The following is a 17,557-nucleotide window of genomic DNA, read 5'->3' as shown; positions in this document are numbered from 1 at the left end:
AAGCCCCCTCACACCACTGCATCCCACTTCTCAGACCCTACTTTCCCAGGTTTTGCCAGATTTGAGTTAATTTGATTCAGCCCACAGGTACTCAATGGCTTACTCCTGAAGCAGGATCTGTTGATTCCAGTATGGTTTCTGTCTACTTGTCTGTCCCCAGGGAGCTTAAGTTCAGTAGCAAAGAAAAGAAGGATCAATTCTAAAGAGATGAAGCCCATAGTGAATGATGGCAAATGCTCTAAAAGATTTTTCTTTTTCAAACGGTGTTGTACCATAGCAAGATTGTGAAGTAAATTTAGGGGGTCATGACTAGCGTTTGGGTATAAAATGCATATAATTCACTAAAAAGAATAAAAAGAAAATATAGCCGTGGTAAGATAAAATTTGCTTTGTGAAACTGGATTCAGTCATGTGAGGGATATGTGTGGGTGTGCTCTGAACTATGATATGAAACAGATGTGCTGCTTTAGTTCAAGGGCAATAAAGTGTGAAGACCTATGTTTCAAGAAATGGGAAGACATAGAGTAGGTGTTTACAGGGAAAAAGAAGAGATTACGTAGTACCCTAGGTACTAGGGAAGCCTCCAGGAGGAGGTGGCATTAGAGATGGGGGTTAAAAGAGAGGTAGGATTTTGTCAGTGAGTAGTGGGTGAGAGTCTCGAGGGGTGGTGTGTGCCAGGCCTGCTGGTGCAAATATCACCAGCCACGTGGAGAGGTAGTGATGGGTCAGGAAAGTTCTGCTGGGGCCCAAGTGTCAAGAGCCTTGATTAATACACCAGGAAGGTTGGGCTTTATTCTCCAGAGTGATAAAAAGCTGTTGATGGCCTTTATTGGGCTTCCCAGGTAGCTCAGTGGTAAAGAATCTACTTGCCAATGCAGGAGATGTAGGAGTTATGGGTTCGATCCCTGGGTTGGGAAGATCCCCTGGAGAAGGAAATGGCAACCCACTCCAGTATTCTTGCCTGGAGAATCGTCATGGTCTGAGGAGCCTGGTGGGCTACAGTCCATGGGGTCTCAAAGAGTTGAGATGACTGAGCATGCACGCAGCAGCAGCAGCAGATGGCTTTTATTTAGAAATCAACATGAAATGGGGGTAAAGGACAGAGGGTTGAGGGGAACAAGCAATGAGGCAGGGAGGCAAGAAAGGAGGCTGATGTACCAGTCCAGGCAAGATGACCAGAGAGGAGGTGGGTCAGGGGGAGAAGGGAGGGGTGGACTTGACGGGGGAAAAAAAAATAAAGGAGGAGACTGAATTCCATAGAGCTTCGTACCCCAAGGGCATTGATGTAAAGGACCAGAAAGGTCTCATATCTACAGCCTCTCTAGCCTGACCCCTCCCATCCTCAAGCCCACCCATGGTCAGTACCACTACAAGATACCGTACTTGGGAGATGACTGTTCTCAGCTTAGGGATAAGAATTGATGCCTCGAATTGTGGTCCTGGAGAAGATTCCTGAGAGTCCCTTGGACAGCAAGGAAATCAAACCAGTCAATCTTAAGGGAAATCAACCCTGAATACTCGTTGGAAAGACTGATGCTGAAGCTGAAACTCCAGTATTCTGGTCATCTGATGTGAATAGCTGACTCATTGGAAAAGTCCCTGATGCTGGGAAAGATTGAGGGAAGAAGAGGAGGGCATCAGAGGATAAGACGGCTGGATGGTATCACTGATGCAATGGACATGAACTAGGGCAAGCCTCAGGAGATGGTGAGGGACAGGGAGGCCTGGCATGCTGCAGTCCATGGGGTCGCAAAGATTTGGACACGACTGGGCAACTGAACAACAACATCCTCAGGGAACCCCACACTGACCTGAGACACCAGACTCATGCAGCTGAACAACTCAGGTCCAGGTCATATGCAAGAGCTTAAGTGTGGGGCTCAGGCTGTCAGGATTGAGGAGCATTGGAGGTATTGGGAGACTCAGGAGAAAGAGACTCTTTAGATGGAAGCAATTAAAAAGTCCTTCCTGGAGGAAGGAGCTTAGCACTGAACTTCTGGAAGGCTGGATAACATCTAAGAACACATCCGTAGAAGATAAAGTTTTCTGCCTTTTGGACTACAGCCAGGATCAGAGTCTGTCTCACCTCACCCAGGCCTGTTGAGAGGGGCTCTAAACCGCTATCAGGGAGGGACTGTTCATTTAATAAAAGCACCCACCCTCCCAAAATGCCTTTACATTGGTCCTTTTGGCTTCACCCTATACTCTTCCTTAGTTCAGTGACATCACTGATCCTATGCATCACATTCTCTTAACATACAACTTTTCTGTACATAACAAACCTGTCGGAGGAGAGACCCCACTGGGGTTGGGTGCCATGGTTAGGGGCAAGGAGCTGGTGTCCTTGCACTGGGTCAGAGTCAGTGTCAGACCAACACTGGCCTAACTGACTCATACCCTGGCCAGGGACCTCGCTGACAGGTGACAGGCCCAGGAGTCCGGAGTAGGCCAGCAACAACCCCAAATTTGAAAAACCTATGAGCTCAAATTAAAAAAACAATTAGGCTAATAGAATCTCCGCCGTTGTTTCTGCTCTTCAGCAAGTGTGCCTTCATAATTTCATTGCTTTTAACTCACTGTTAGCTCAGCGGAAGTGGATTTTTAAAGTAACGTAATTATTTCAGAATTCATTGCTTCCAAAAACAATCTAAGTTTCCCCCCTCCAGCTCTGTGACTCTGTGCTCTGTGAACCATTTATTTTAATTAGCTTTGTATTGTGATTCAAGCGTAAGCGCCAAAGAAAAATCCACAAACAACTGCCCATTAGCCAGAGAGCAGAACCCTGGAACAAATTACCCCTAAACAATGGGTGGTTTAGAGTTTCTGAGTAAGCGGGGGAGGTAAGGTACAGAAAACAGCAAAATGCCCAGCCGAGCCCAGGCAGCAGAGGGCTTTGGAGTTATCAGGTATGAGAGGTTCCTTCTGGCTGGAGGTGACCTGGAGAGGTTGGCTACCTGGAGAGGGTGGCTTAGGAGCTAGATCTTGACAGTCAAGCTAGGATTTAAAGAAAATATGAGCATTCTTTGAACTTCGTACATCCCCCTTCAATAAAGCCCTCACTTCTCTATATCAGACACAGATGTTCTGAAATGTCTTTTCCCACATCACACTCCAACTTGAATACAGAGGCAAGTTCTCAAACATGTAGAGATCACGTGGTGGCCTCCCAGGCAGCCGCAGCTCAAGGTCAGCAGCACAGTCTTGTTGCCCCAAATTGCCGTCATTCCTGTACCACTGCCCAGCAGCTTAGAGGCTAGGAACATAAGCCCTGAATTGGACCTTCTGGGTTTGAATCTTCTTATCTCTGTATCCTTGGCAAACTGCTTGATTGCCTTGTGCCTCACTTTTCTCATCTGTAAAATGGGTTAATCTTAGTACATCCTCCATGGGGTTGCTGTGAGGATTGAATGGGCAAGTGTAAATAAAGCAGTTAAAAGAGGACCTGGTACAGGGCAGACACCTGCTGTGTAAATAGTGACTGTGGTGAACATGAAAGTGCTGATACTGTGGGAAAAGTATGGATCTCAGCAGCATAAAATGATTGTGATAAGTTTGGAACTATTCATCGTGCTAAAAGTAGTGAGTCTTCAGCCACATCCCAGGGCTCACAATGGGGTTCAACCTTTTTTTTAAATGTTTATTTACTGCACCGGGTCTTAGTTGCAGAACATAGGATCTTCAATCTTCATTGAAGCATGTAGGATCTCTTAGTGGTGCCATGCAGAATTTTTAGTTGTGGTATGCAAATTCTTAGTTTCAACATGTGGGCTCTAGTTCCCCAACCATAATCAAACCTGGGCCCACTGCATTGGGAGCATGGAGGCTTAGTCATTGGACCACCAGGGAAGTCCCTGGGTTCAGTTTTGAACAAAATTAAAGAAAATGTACAAATTGCTAGTCAAAGATTGTATCAGAATTGGGTTTTAATCATGCCTTTTAGCCACCCCAGGTGGTGAGCCTTCTATGCACTTTTCACATTAATGACTTTCACGTGAACGTTCAGACATGTTGTGTTTGCAGGTCTAGAGAGCCTGAGACGTAGGGACCTTAACCTGTGGGTACCAGGGAGCCAGGGAGAGTTCTTGAGAAGTGACTGCCACCCCTGCTTGGTGCTGGCCGTCTTTTGTAGGGAATGCCTACCGAGAGTGCTTGGAGAATGGGACATGGGCCTCGCGGATCAACTACTCACAGTGTGAACCCATTCTGGATGATAAGGTGAGTGTCCCCACCTGCCCCACCCTGGTCCTTGTATAAGTAGTAGGACTGGGACGGAGCACAGAGCATCCCAAGGGGGGCAGAACCAGTCCTTGTGTCGGCCACCCACTCCTTTTTGCACCTCTTGTCCCTGCCTTTATGTCCTGTCCTGCGCTCAGTGACATTGTGGTGGGCAGAGAAGGGGACATAGAGCCCCACCTTCAGGAGAGCTCGGCTGGTGAGGGGCCCAAGCAAGGTGGCGCATGACACACGCAGGGAATGACCGTGTGACCGGTGTCCCCACATCTAACAGGCTGTGTGACTTCTCTCCTCTGGGCCTGTTTCTCCATCTTGCATTCTGATTCTACAACTCCATGTGGAAACAGGTGCAGGGCTCAGAGGGGTATTCCCTGCAGGAAGCTGCGCCCCCCTCAGACTTCACCCCTCCCCTTGCACTGGAACTGGATTCCGTACTGTCTGGAAGTAGCCAACCTCCTTCCCTTTGAAGCTACTTCTCACTGCTGACTCCAAAAGATACATCCCACCTCCATCTTCCTCCTCATTCACCCATTAAAGCCCCCAATGAGGCTGTAACTTTTCCCCAAAAGAAGTCCACATTCAGAGAAAAAACATTTGCCTACCCTGAGAAAGTGATTCTACAAAATGTGAGCCAAAGGAGGTCTTACAGTGAGGCCACAAGAGAGGCAAGCGGGACGGTCATAAAGGAGAGAAAGTGGTCCCCTCCAGCCCTCCGCCTTCACTGCCCATCTCACAGTGCTTGTGAACACTGGTAAACCAAAGTGAGGGTGGGGTGTCGGGATAGCCTGCCCCGACAGGAAGGACTGTCTTAATCATTGCCTCTGTTTAGAATTGCCAGTGAGTGATGATAAAGCAGACTGACTTTTATTTGGCCTTAATACTGTTCTTAAAATCTCTACAGACAAGACACCCGCTCACAGCTGTACCCAGGGCAGACCGATCCCACGGGACCCCCAGACCTGCCATACATAGTTCACTGCTTCAGAGATGGGAGGGCGGGTTGGCGTCATTATACAGAGTCCCAGAGGTATAAGTCAGTGCACTCTGAGGGGCATCCCATTAGGGTGTGAGCTGAGACAAAACACAGGTGTAGCTACTTCCATTCCAGAATTAAAAATGAAATAGAAGGGATGGCGTGGGGAGGGAGGTAGGAGTGGGATTCAGGATGGGAGAACACATGTACACCTGTGGCTGATTCATGTCAATATATGGCAAAAACCACCACAATATTGCAATTAGCCTCCAATTAAAATAAATTAATTACAAAAATAAAATAAAATAGAGTCTACATCCCCACAACTCTGGCCTAGCTCAGGATATGTTGTGTTCAGATCTGCCCCAAATTGCATGTCGGGACTCCTGACCAGAGCCGTTTATACCAAGAGCCACGCAGGGCCGACAAGAGAGACCTGTGGGAGCCAGGTGTCTAGTGCCCCCGAGGTCAGGACTCACTGGGTGGCTATCGCTAGAGAACCCACGTGCCCCAGGCCTCCAGCTGCCTGTGTGTCTGTCTGTCTGTCCAGCAGAGGAAGTATGACCTGCACTACCGCATTGCACTCATCGTCAACTACCTGGGCCACTGCGTGTCCGTGGCAGCCCTCGTAGGTGCCTTCCTGCTTTTCCTGGCCCTGCGGTGAGTCCACCCCACCCCTGCTTTTTCTCCGCCTTCCCCCCCATGGCATCTCCTTCACCCATCCCAGACATTCTCACGTCCACTCCGGCGACCCTGGGGCCAGTGGACAAAAGGGGCTTGGGGAGGTGCCAGAGCACTGACCACTAGCAGGCATGCAGAGTGCAAAAGGGGTGCTGGCCCTGGAAGACTGTCTTGCCTTCATCCCAGGCTAAGTCTCTCCCTCACCTCGGGTCAGAGGGAGGGGCACAGGCCCAGCTGACCCCTGTCCCCTGCCCCAGCTGAGCTCTGAGCCCAGGTGCAGCCTATCCCGGCTGACAGCTATCCTGGGTCTCACACAGGAGCATTCGCTGTCTCCGGAACGTGATTCACTGGAATCTCATCACCACCTTTATCCTGCGGAATGTCATGTGGTTCCTGCTACAGCTCATCGACCACGAAGTGCATGAGAGCAACGAGGTTGTGGGTGGAGGTTTGGGGCTGGGCCTGGGGGGCTCTGGGGGCTCCCACCTCTCTCACCCCATCTTCACATGCGGACCTGAGCCTGAGCTCACCTCTACCCCATCGTTGTCCCTCCAGAGCCGGGGGTGGGGGAATGGGGCTCCAGGTGGGATCTTGAGAGCAGCTCAGACCAGACCCCAGACTTTGGTTTATCCTGTTCCACTCCCTGTCTTGTGCATTTAGTACCTCCCGAAGATCCCTTAGAGGAAAGGGGGCTGAAATTAACCTCTATTGAGCTTTAGCTCACTTGATTCCAATTAGAGAGTTGTAGGAATTTTCCTACATGGAATTTTCCAGACATGGAAACCGAGGCTCAGAGAGGTTAGATGACATTGTTATGATGCCTCTGCAGCTGGGCCATCAGGACATTGAGCAGAACAGCACGTTAGCTGCCCGCTCTGGATTTGTGTCAACTGCTGTTGTACTGCGTCCAGGTTGTGAAACCAGAGCCTAGAATGGAGCCATGCACAGAGCTCTTTTGTCCACTATTAGAGACTGCTCAATACGTTGTCTTTGGATGGCTAGTCCTAGCACACACCCAGCCTGGTTTGCCTTTTGACTTGGCCCCTCATCGAGCCTTGCCTCAGCATCAACAGAATTCAGTCAGTTTGGGGTGTCATGCAGCCCACTGTTGGCTTGTATTGACAAGGCATTGTTAACCTGGGGGGGTGGGGGAAGCAGGATTTGGAGGAGCAGATCTTAGGAGTCCCTCCTCAGCAGGACTTTCTCAGAATAAAGACAGATGGCCACATGGAGCCCAAGATCAGGGCTGGGATCATGGGGGGAAGCCACAGAGGCTGAGGTCAGCTCAGCTGATGCTCTGACAGCTATTAGAGCCTGACAGAGGGGGCTGAGCCGTCCACAGTCCATTCCCATGGCAGGGCTCCTCTGACCGCCATTGCCCATGTCCTCAGCTCTGAGGGTGCCCTGGGGACAAATCCCTAGGAAAGATGGCAGGGAGGGTCCATTGAGAAGAGGTCTGGCCTGAAGCCGGACCTGGCCGTGGCCCGCGTTGGCTCTGGGCAGGCTTGTCCTCTGAGGGAGAGGTAGTAACCCTGCTCAGAGGGACAAGGACAAATTCCCCTTAACTGGGAACACACTTGGCAATGGCATTCATTTTGTGGTGCCTGCCTTTGCCACCTCCATCTCCTGGAGCCAGCCTGTAGGATGGCATTATCTTTTTCTCTACAACGCACTGAGGTTCAGAGAGGTATGGCCACTTGCCAGAGGCCCCAGTGTTAGTGAGGCCCCAGCTCCAGAGACAACAGCGATCACGTTAAGCCCAGAATTTCCTAAACTTAGGAATCTGGGAGGATCACCTCCAGAGCTGTGGTTACCTTCACAGACCCTGTACTGTTTCAGTAGCAGTCTTTAAATTGACTCACTAATTTTTTTCTGCATGAAATTTCATAGTCTGTCCCTAAATGGAAACCAGGCTGATTTGCTGTGAACTGAGTCGTACATTACTGGGCTACTGACCCAACACACATGCTGGAGAAAATGACAGTGATACACAGCAGTACGGTTCAGTTCTAGCCTCTCCCTGCAGAAAGCTCAGAGCCAGACTCCCACTTTCTTTTATGAAAAAGGAGATTAGAAATCACCAGGGAGAAGTCAGACACCCTGGTGTCAGGGAGCCTGACCCCTTAATCTGAAAAACTGAAAGAGAAATGATGAAGGATGAAGCTTCCCAGAATGAGATTCGAGAGTGTTTGTGTCCATGACCTAACGCAGATGACTCCGCTCTGTCAGCACCCGAGCTGCGCACTGGGCCTTGGCTCCAGGCAGCTGCTGACTGCTGCCTGCCCCATGCAGGTCTGGTGCCGCTGCATCACCACCATCTTCAACTACTTCGTGGTGACAAACTTCTTCTGGATGTTCGTAGAGGGCTGCTACCTGCACACAGCCATTGTCATGACCTATTCCACCGAGCGCCTGCGCAAATGGCTCTTCCTCTTCATTGGATGGTGTGAGGGTCCCGGGGGGCCTGCAGGGTCTAGTGGGGAGAGGATTCTGCTGACCGGGTCACCTCCTTTCATCTTGGGTCCAAGGACGGGACCATGTTGCCGCCTACCATCCCCAGGATAGTTGAGAAGGCAGCCACTCTCCTCCAAGTGGACGAGGGAGAAGCAAATAGTCCCTCCAAGAGGACAGTCCACAAATGGTCCTCCTCTTCTTGCTTGGAATGGCTGATCCAAAGACCTTTGTCTCTCACCTCAAAAGAGAAGCTGGCCAGCTCACTGCTCTATCAAAAAATCACAGAAAATCACACTATCCCCTCATCTCTCTGACCTGCTTGGAGGGGATAGCTGAGAGTGGGGGAGGGGTGTGGCAGGGGTCTAGGAACAGGGCCCCCCAAGGTCCTAGATGGCCTGCAGTTGAATGATTGGAAACAATGTCCTAGCCCTTTGTGGTCCCCATACTCTGTGCTCTACAAGAGGGTCTCCTGACCATCTCTCTGTCCACTGCAGCTTTGTCTGTCCTTCTTTCAGGCGTCCCCTGCCCCATCATCATTGCCTGGGCCATTGGCAAACTCTACTACGAGAATGAACAGTAAGTAGGACTGGCCAGCCGTGGGCTCTGGCCAGACCATGGGGTTGGACCTGCAGCCAAGCCAGGACAGATTCACTTTTCCATTGTTTTAAAATTGAAACTCTTTCCCCGGAACCCAGAGGTACTCATGTGATAGATGTCAAGTCAACTTAGTGGAATTGAGTTAGGAATCATGGTTCCTTTAGGCATCCAATGCATGACCCTCTTGACCTTTGGTAAGGCCTCCTCCTGGAGTTGGGTCTGGCGAGCCTGGCCTGGGCCATATGGAGGAGGCCAAGGACTCCCAGGTTTCAGGCCAGAGCACATCCAGGATTGTGGCATTGAGCCACTCACAGATGCCCCGGGTCAGGCCAGTGGACGCTTGTTTTACTCTGCACCCCAGTCTCTGCCTCGGGTACAGTGTTCCATGCTGGGACCCTCTGCACCAGAGACTTTGAAATAGCCTCAGCACAGATCGCGGCAACAGAGCAGCCAAGGAACAGCGGGGAAGTCAGGAGCCACCCGCTGAGAGAAGAGAGGGCAAGGAGCGTCAGTCTCGATGCTCAGATCTTCTCGCCGTCTCCCAGGCTAGAGACAACAGATGAGGTTTAGGGGTGGGGGCAGTGATGGGGTAGGTTCCAGGCTCCTAGCAATAAAGGCTGTCCTAGAGTGAGAGGGCTGCCTTGAGAGGTAGTGAGCTTCCCGTCATGGGGGCATTTAAGCAAAGGGAAAAAATCCCTGTGCTAGGAGGGCAGCAGTGAGGGCACACACCTAGGCAGTGTGCACTGGATGGCCTCCAAGGTTGTGGAAGACATAGAACTTCTTCAAGTCTGTGGGGCCCTTTCTGAGGTCCAATAAGAGTTGCTGACAGAGCCAAACTGGGTCCTGGGCTAATCCTGACCCCAGGCCCTGAAGCTTCTCCATTCCTGGCATCCCCAGGGAATAGCCAACCAGTGTAGAAGCAGGCTTCCTCCCCTGAGTGAATGAGGCCTGGGATGCACCAGGAGAAGGCTCCCGCCTCCGCACGTGCGGCTTTGTGTGGCTAAGTGCCTGGCACAGGAGAGGCGTGTTCCCAGCAATGCGGGAACAGGTCGTGCAGGTGGTTGGGCTTTGGGCCAGCGAGGGGGAGCCCAGCTCGCCATTCATGAGCCTCTTGTGGGTCCAGGCCTGGGCCCAGCAGACTGGGATGGGGGCGGGGGAGTGAGGAGGAGACCCAGACCCTCCCTCAGTCTACCTGAGGAGACCAGACCCTCCATGTAGGGCAAAAGGCAGCTCAGGAGTGACCCAAGGAGGTCAGTGGGTCTGGGGTGGTCCATCCAGGCTTTAGGGGGAGGAGCAGCCATGGAGATGGGGTCTCAGAAAGGATCAAGGCAGAGGACCCTGGCTTCAAGGCTGCAATGGTCCCAGGCTCTGGTTCAGCAGGCCACTTACAGCCACCCCATCTCTGCAGGTGCTGGTTTGGCAAGGAGCCTGGTGACCTGGTGGACTACATCTACCAGGGCCCCATCATCCTCGTGCTCCTGGTAGGTCCTCAGTGGGAACTGGGATGGGGCTGGGCACCCGGAGGACTGCGGAGGACCCACCACAGAGATGCTAGGGAAGGATGTGGCCTGGAGCAGCCCCCCCCCCCCCCACTCTGTACACAGTACCACACTGCTTGGCTCTCTGTTCTCTCTTTCCCAACACTCTACACCCTGCTGCAGCCCTGTTCCCCTCTCTGGCCCTTGGGTTCTTTCTCTGGGCAGAGTGTGGGTCTGACTGGCAGATTTCTAGTCTCTCTGACATCTGACATCCCCTTGCCAGGTTCAGTGTTGAGACAGCCAGGCGGGGGAAGAGGGGGCAACTGGTGGCAAGAGAAGGGTCTACAGGATTTGGTTCAGCCCAGACCTACCTCTCCCTCCACCCGCAGAGACCTCGTCCAAGGTTCAGCCCACCGCCCCCAGCCTGGAGCAGTGGGACCAAATGAAACAAAGCATAATGAGCAATTGTTCCTTACCCAGCTCCCCACCCTTTGCCAAAAGTATTCACATCTAAGATATAATTGCAGCCATGTCTCTAAACCACAGCGAGCTTTAATTAAGGTAGAGTTTAAGTAGAGGCTACATTCTGCAAAAAAAATGAACCCATTATATATCATACATTAAAAAAAAAAGAAACGTACAAAAAGCCCCATAAGAAATTGGCATTTACGTAAGACTTATTTCAGGCTTAGTAATTTCAGGCTCCTGTATGTACCAGCTTCTTTAAAGGGCCACTCACTTCCTGTGGGAAGCTTGAGAGGGAATGGTCATCCCCCTCTTGCACACAGCAGGTGCCTAATGGTCTACCTTAGAGACAATGACTGTTTATCTCTTTTTATCTCCTTACTCTCCACCCTTTTGTCACTTCCTCCAGGATTCATTTGACCCCTTCTTTGGAGCGTCCTTGATAAATATGACTAAGAAGGTTTTTTACCCACTGCCTGAAACTCTACCATCAGGGCTCCATTCATTTCAGAGATGGAAGCCAATCGTTGTCAGCAGTCAGTTGGGGGGATCATTGTCCTTGGATCCCCAGCTGCAATGAGTCACTGATCCCCACCTGCTCCACCGTGTGAATGGAAACCCCCTGAGACCCATCCCTTCCCCACCAGCAGCTGAGAGCCCATTCTGGAGGGAGAAGGCTTCTGATGAGCCTGAGAACCAGCCAAGGAAGGCTGACCTGGGTGGGGTGCGAGCCCCCTCTGCAAAGATGTTGGAGAGCAGTGAGGACATGCACAGAGAAGGGGGACAGTCTTGGAAGGCCCAGTGTGTGTGTGTGTGTTAGTCATTCAGTCGTGTCAGACTTTGCCACCCCGTGGACTGTAGCCTGCCAGGCTCCTCTGCCCGTGGAATTCTCCAGGCAAGAATACTGGGGTGGGTTGTTACACCTTCTGCAGGGGAATCTTCCTGACCCAGGGAATGAACCCCGGTCTCCTGCATTAGCAGGCAGATTCTTTACCTTCTGAGCCACCAGAGAGGCCAGGAAGGCCTGATGCCAAGACCCAACTCCCGCCTCCTGTCCATGCTCCCTTCTTCGGTTCCACCCTCACCAAGGGCCTTGTCTTTCCCTGTGGACCCAGCCCACACACTGCTATGTACATGGACAGGGCTTCCAAGTTCTAAGTTCAACCCTGTAGAAGCTGTATCTTCATTTCCAGTCCTCACACCCTTGAAGCCTGGAGATATGGATAATGCTCCCGTTTCACAGATGAAGAACCTGAGAGATGAAATGACTATACAAGGTTACCACTAATAGCTAGCTGAGCTGAGACTTAAGGGGCAGATCACCCACCACGTCTTGTTGTCCTTTCCATTGGATGCGAGCTCGGTGATCCTGCCACCCCTGCTCACAGCTGTCTGAGAGACCCATACTCGTTTCTGGGTTCTGGGAAGTGAGTTGGCTTGGTTGGGTTTGCAGGAGGCTGTTGTCACTGTTGTCAGCGTGGGAAGAGCACAAGCTCAGTGCTCTGCATGAGTGTTTGAACGTGAGCCGACCTTCCCAGACAGGCTCCGTGGCAATCCCTGCTAGACCGGCAAGGAAGCAGAAGCTCAGAAAGGTTATCTAAGCAGTTTGCCCAAGGCCACGCAGATGCTAGTTGGAATAGCTGAAGTTAGAGCCATGTGTGTTCATGTGGGAGGTGGTCCCCGGAAGCAGAATGAGAGTGAAAGTAGAAGACAAGGAAGGAAGCCAGCGAAGGTGAACCGATGAGCAGGCTTCCTCGGGTCTAAGAAGTCTCAGAACTGACCCTCGGTTGGGAAGCCAGGTTCCTTACCCACACATTTCATGTCCCATCAGTGGTCGATGCCCTGGGGGCCTGGAATCCCCACGTTTACAGGCCCCTCTCTGTTTTCTGGCCAAGCTAGCTCCCCTGGCACCAGAGAAAGCCCCAACCTGGGAACTGCCCCCTGCAGCTATAGGTGAATGGTGGATGGCACGTGAGGTCTGTCTGGTGAAAGACTCGGCTCTTTGTTCCATGGATGGTGTCTTCCTCAGCAGCATCTCAGCTTCCCTGTTCCAAATGCAGATTCCAGGGCCCTCATCTGCCACTGGGAATCTCTGAGGTGGGTCTAGGATCTGTATTTGGAATAAGCACCTTTGATGTGCATACTCTAGTTGAAGAACCGTGGTGTGTCCAGCAGCCTTGTGGTCAGGGATGTGAATCATCTGGGCTTTCTCCATGGCCCAGATAGGGCGCTGTCTATAGCTGGACTCAGGACCTGGGCCTCTGAGACACTATAGATCCAGGCAAGACTAGCAGGCTGGCTATGTTGCTTGAGCCAGTGAATGTGCATGATAAGAAGCTGAGGCTGGGAGAGGTGGGAAGAGGGAGCAGAGATGTGATGGCAGCACCCCAATACCCAGAACTGAAGGGATGCAGAGGACACCCTCAAGGGCTGGGGCTTCCCCTCCTGGCCTGGGTTTAAAGGACAGGAGGAATCACCTCTGAAGCCAAGAAGGAGGAGATGCCAGGCCTTCTCCCTCCCCGCCTGCCTCTGCACATGCGCAGACAGGGAAGGTTTGGGAAGTTGGGGGGAGGGTGGTGTCAGCACCTCCCTGGGGAAAGGAGGAAGGTGCCTGCAGTTAAATGAAGTGGAGGAGATGTTGTAAATGGGGAGGCTGGGAGCCAAGCTCAAAAGGAAAGAGTGACTTTGGGGCTGCACAGACCAGGCTGAGATGGGGTGGGGACAGTGTCACCAACTCCTGCCTGGTGTAAGGAGAGGGGATAAGGCCTTGTCTCCCAGATTCTCCACACCAGCCCCTGTCCTACTCTTGCCTCACAGAAGGGGCCCCATAACTCAAAGGTGCTCAGCAACTGCTTATATTGGGTGGATGGGTGGGTGGGTAGGTGGTTAGTGAATCTGTGTATGTTATCTGTTAAGTGAGTGAGAGGGTAGATAAATTGATGAGTAGAATGTTGAATAGATATTTAGAGGGATGGATGGATGGTTGGATGGATGGGTAGATGAATGTCACACATTAAATAAGTGGGTAGGTGGCTAGAGAAGTTAATAAAAGGATGGTCGAGTAATATTTGGATGGATGGATTAAAGGAATGATGGATAAAAGCAAGTGGATAATTGAATTGCTTAGAGGGTTTATGGATGATTATTGAATAAGGTTTAAAATGCAGGGAAATATGGTAGAAATGAGACTATATTTTGATTCCAATAACCTCTATTCTCAGAGAAGTTAGGAAGAATCAGAAAAGGTCAAGTGTTTTGTATCACTTGTATGAGAAAATTAGGATCTACCTATGTGTCCAAATGACCTCATGATCCAGAAGAATATACCAGAAACCCAGGATCTAGAGATTACATGAGCCTTAAGAGGAAGCAAGGTACATTAGGCCATGGCAACCCTGGCTGAACGCTTCCACCACCCCTCACCCTGGGTTCACCAGGCTTTACCACTGTGGTTCAAGAGCAGCAGGCCTGTGACTGAGGAGGGACCCCCCACCCCCACCCCAGGTCTCTGGAGCATCCTCAAGCTTAGGGGTGATCCAGAGGCCACAGGGATGTCTGTGTCCCCAAACTCCCTGTCTGGGGTCCAGAACTTAGAAGACTTCAGAAATGACAGAGTCTCAGGCCCGGGACAGGAGGGGTGTGTGTGTGTGTGTGTGTGCGCACACATACTCAGACGTGTGTAGACGCATGACCCAGCAGACACCCCTGGGCTAATATGTATCTTCCTCTTTCCTGGGAGAGACTCCTAGGGTGTCAGGCCTACAGTGCTCACTTTCTTGTCTCCTTGTCCTTGGAGATGGATGAAGAGAGACACAGGCATGTCCGCGTCCCCAGATACACACTCACACATGAGCACGCTCCCAGGCAAACGTCCCAGCACAGAGCACAGACCCACATGGAGCATTGAGAAGGCAGCACACAGGCACACAGACAGGCCAACACTTGCACGCCTAGAGAGACCACACAGCCTGAAGCTGCCTCCAGAGGCCACACGGGCAGGTCCTGGGGAGAGGCTGGGTGTGGCAGGCTCCGATGCTGAGAGAAGGCTCAGACTCAAGAGAAATGAGGCCCTTCCAGGAGCCTCGGAGTCTCAGCCCAGGGGCCTGTTCATCCCCAGGGCCTCAGAGGTGTCTGTGAATATTTTAGAGTTTTCCTCTAAAAATGAATGGTGAGAGATTGATCACTCCTCCCAGCAACTAAGTCATTTATTGCTCCATCTGGCTGGGTCCGTGCCACCAGGGCAGGGCCATCCTCTGTCCAGGGGGCCTCTAGGAGCCCCTCAGTTGACACTTGGGGTCCCTGCAGCAGGGCAGTGTGGGAGGAGGGCCAACCAGGGCCGTCGGTTCCTTTGGCATCCCTGGGGAGGGCACGGATTTGGGGACTCTGAGGAGCTGTGCCTTAGGAAGGAGTGAACACTCCCTCCAAGTCTGTGTTCCCTCCCTTGGGCCTGCGGGTGGAGAAGCAGGCTTTGGAACCCTCAGGTGAGGGGACTGAGCAAATGGGGTATCTACCTGCCCTTAGGAGGGAGGAGCAGAGGCCTTGGGACCCCACGCAGGTGCTGGGGTAACAGGTGGAACGGGAGTGTGCATGGGACATGGATTTTCAGGGGATTGCAGGGGAGAAGTCCATCTCTCAGCTCGTCCCCACCTCACGGCTCTTTCTTTTTGCCTCCCTGCCCTTCTCCCTCCAGATCAACTTTGTATTTCTGTTCAACATTGTCAGGATTCTAATGACAAAGTTACGAGCATCCACCACATCAGAGACGATCCAGTACAGGTAAGTGATGGGTGCCTCGACCCTCAGCAGGGAAGGAATGAGGAGGCCATCTGGGCCATCCCCTGGCCTCTGGGCAGGACCCTCTGAGTTTCACCTGGGGGCCTCCCTCAGGCTCCCAGAAGAAGCACCAGCCAGTGAGGACCCACCTGCAGTGTGGGCTCAGATGGGTCTTGTTACCTTTTCCGCCCCCCCAGGAAAGCGGTGAAGGCCACCCTGGTTCTCCTGCCCCTTCTGGGCATCACCTACATGCTCTTTTTCGTCAACCCTGGGGAGGACGAGCTGTCGCAGATTGTGTTCATCTATTTCAACTCCTTCCTGCAGTCATTCCAGGTGGGTCGCATGGAGGGATGGGGCTGCAGTGAGCTTCACTGCCCTGCATTGCTCAGGCACCCCTGCCCTCACAGAGCACTTCAATGGGGCTGGCGCCCACGGGGTTCACTTCATACACACTGAAGTACAAGTGTGTGCACACCCAGGGTCAGGTGGGCCCACCCCCGACTGGATCAGGGTCACCCTTGCCTGCGCCTACCTGCTCCAAGGACTTATGGCACCCTGTGGCTCACAGTGAACCCTGGTAAACCTGCTCCATGATGGGGGTGCCCACCCAGTTCTGAACCTCCGGGGTGCCAAGTCAGAGTGTTCCCCCAGCCATCCCATCCCTGCTCCAACCCCCACCCCCCAGGCAGAGCGGCTCCCCCAGCAGGTCACTGACCTCTCCCTCTTCCTTCCCAGGGTTTCTTTGTGTCTGTCTTCTACTGCTTCTTCAATGGAGAGGTACGACGCCTGTCCCAGGGAGGCCTGGGCTTTGAGGTCCTCAGACCTCCCTCCAGGGCAATTTGAGGGGAGTCCCTGACTCTGGAAAAGGGAGGGCCAGAGAAACCACTCAACTTTGGGGAGACAGGAACCTGGCTCAGGGACTCCAACCAGTTTAGAAGGTCAACTCTGCAGGCGGAAACAATACACCAGCTCTCCACAATGCACCCGAAAAGCTGGGTGGGCAGGAGCCCAGGCCACAGAGGCTCATGGGAGAGGGAAGCCAGCACGTGGGTGATGACAGGAGAGCACTTTCCAGGAGTGAGGTGTGAGCTGTGCATCCAGGCTTTTATGGACCAGGGAGCAGAAAGACACCAGCGCATCCTTTCCCATCTCCCTACTGCTTCAGGGACAACAGGCCTCCAGGTGGTTTCAGGGAGCCAGGCTCCAGTGAAACCTGGTGGACTTTACGAAGCCCGGAACCCTAGCAGAGCAGACTTGCAGGAGAGAGGCTCACTCAGGCCTCTGGTGAGTGAGGACCCATAGTGGGCACTGGGGCAGAAAGCAGATACCCTCCCAGGGCTCGAGAGTTTCCACGCACCCCAGAGGAATGCCAGTGACATCCTGAGGCCCCTTTACCTGCCTGTGCACAGGTTGATAGTGGAGTCTGCATGCTGTGGTCTCTGTCAGTTAAAGCAGACCCCAGGTAGGAGAGTCCACAGTGGACACCAGCATGGGCTGCTAGAGGGCAGAGAGAGAAGGAGCCACTAAAGCAAGCCAACAGTGAATGCTTGTGGAGCATTTATTCTCTTTAGCCATGTGGCAGGCCAGCATGTGGGGGACATGATCCAATTTGCAGGAAATTCTTTCATTGCAATGCAGGTGAGAATAGTGGCACCAGTGACAGTCAGGTCTTAAAATGAGTAGTGCTTCATCTCCGCCGCATGCTGGGGTAAGCAGGGCATGTCTTGCAGGGGCATAGAGAAGATCAGGACTGCAGGGGGCATGCAAAGGGCCCTGCTTTTGGAACCAGCCTGTCCCTGGGTGTGAGGGTGGCAGTCAGGTGGGTCACCTCAGCCTCCCGTGACGGCCCAGCAAGAGGCAGGGGGCAGGGGAGAGGACTGGCTGGGACCTCAGGATCGTCCTC

At 52.5% G+C, this 17,557-nt stretch overlaps 1 protein-coding gene across 3 annotated transcripts in view; it reads left to right on the top strand.

Annotated features, from left to right (window-relative positions):
* CRHR2 (corticotropin releasing hormone receptor 2) overlaps positions 1-17,557 on the top strand; it is a 44,878-nt gene that overhangs the window by 25,709 nt on the left and 1,612 nt on the right. For all 3 annotated transcript variants that reach the window (XM_020892500.2, XM_070468144.1, XM_070468141.1), the window contains 9 exons: positions 4,130-4,215; positions 5,757-5,866; positions 6,205-6,322; positions 8,180-8,333; positions 8,857-8,917; positions 10,347-10,419; positions 15,572-15,657; positions 15,852-15,987; positions 16,390-16,431. In XM_020892500.2, coding sequence (XP_020748159.2) covers positions 4,130-4,215; positions 5,757-5,866; positions 6,205-6,322; positions 8,180-8,333; positions 8,857-8,917; positions 10,347-10,419; positions 15,572-15,657; positions 15,852-15,987; positions 16,390-16,431 — 866 coding nt within the window. The remainder of the gene's footprint in view (positions 1-4,129; positions 4,216-5,756; positions 5,867-6,204; positions 6,323-8,179; positions 8,334-8,856; positions 8,918-10,346; positions 10,420-15,571; positions 15,658-15,851; positions 15,988-16,389; positions 16,432-17,557) is intronic.

Source organism: Odocoileus virginianus, chromosome 1, assembly GCF_023699985.2.
Source record: "Odocoileus virginianus isolate 20LAN1187 ecotype Illinois chromosome 1, Ovbor_1.2, whole genome shotgun sequence".
Classification (NCBI taxonomy): domain Eukaryota; kingdom Metazoa; phylum Chordata; class Mammalia; order Artiodactyla; family Cervidae; genus Odocoileus; species Odocoileus virginianus.
This window is presented reverse-complemented; position numbering and strand designations above follow the sequence as displayed.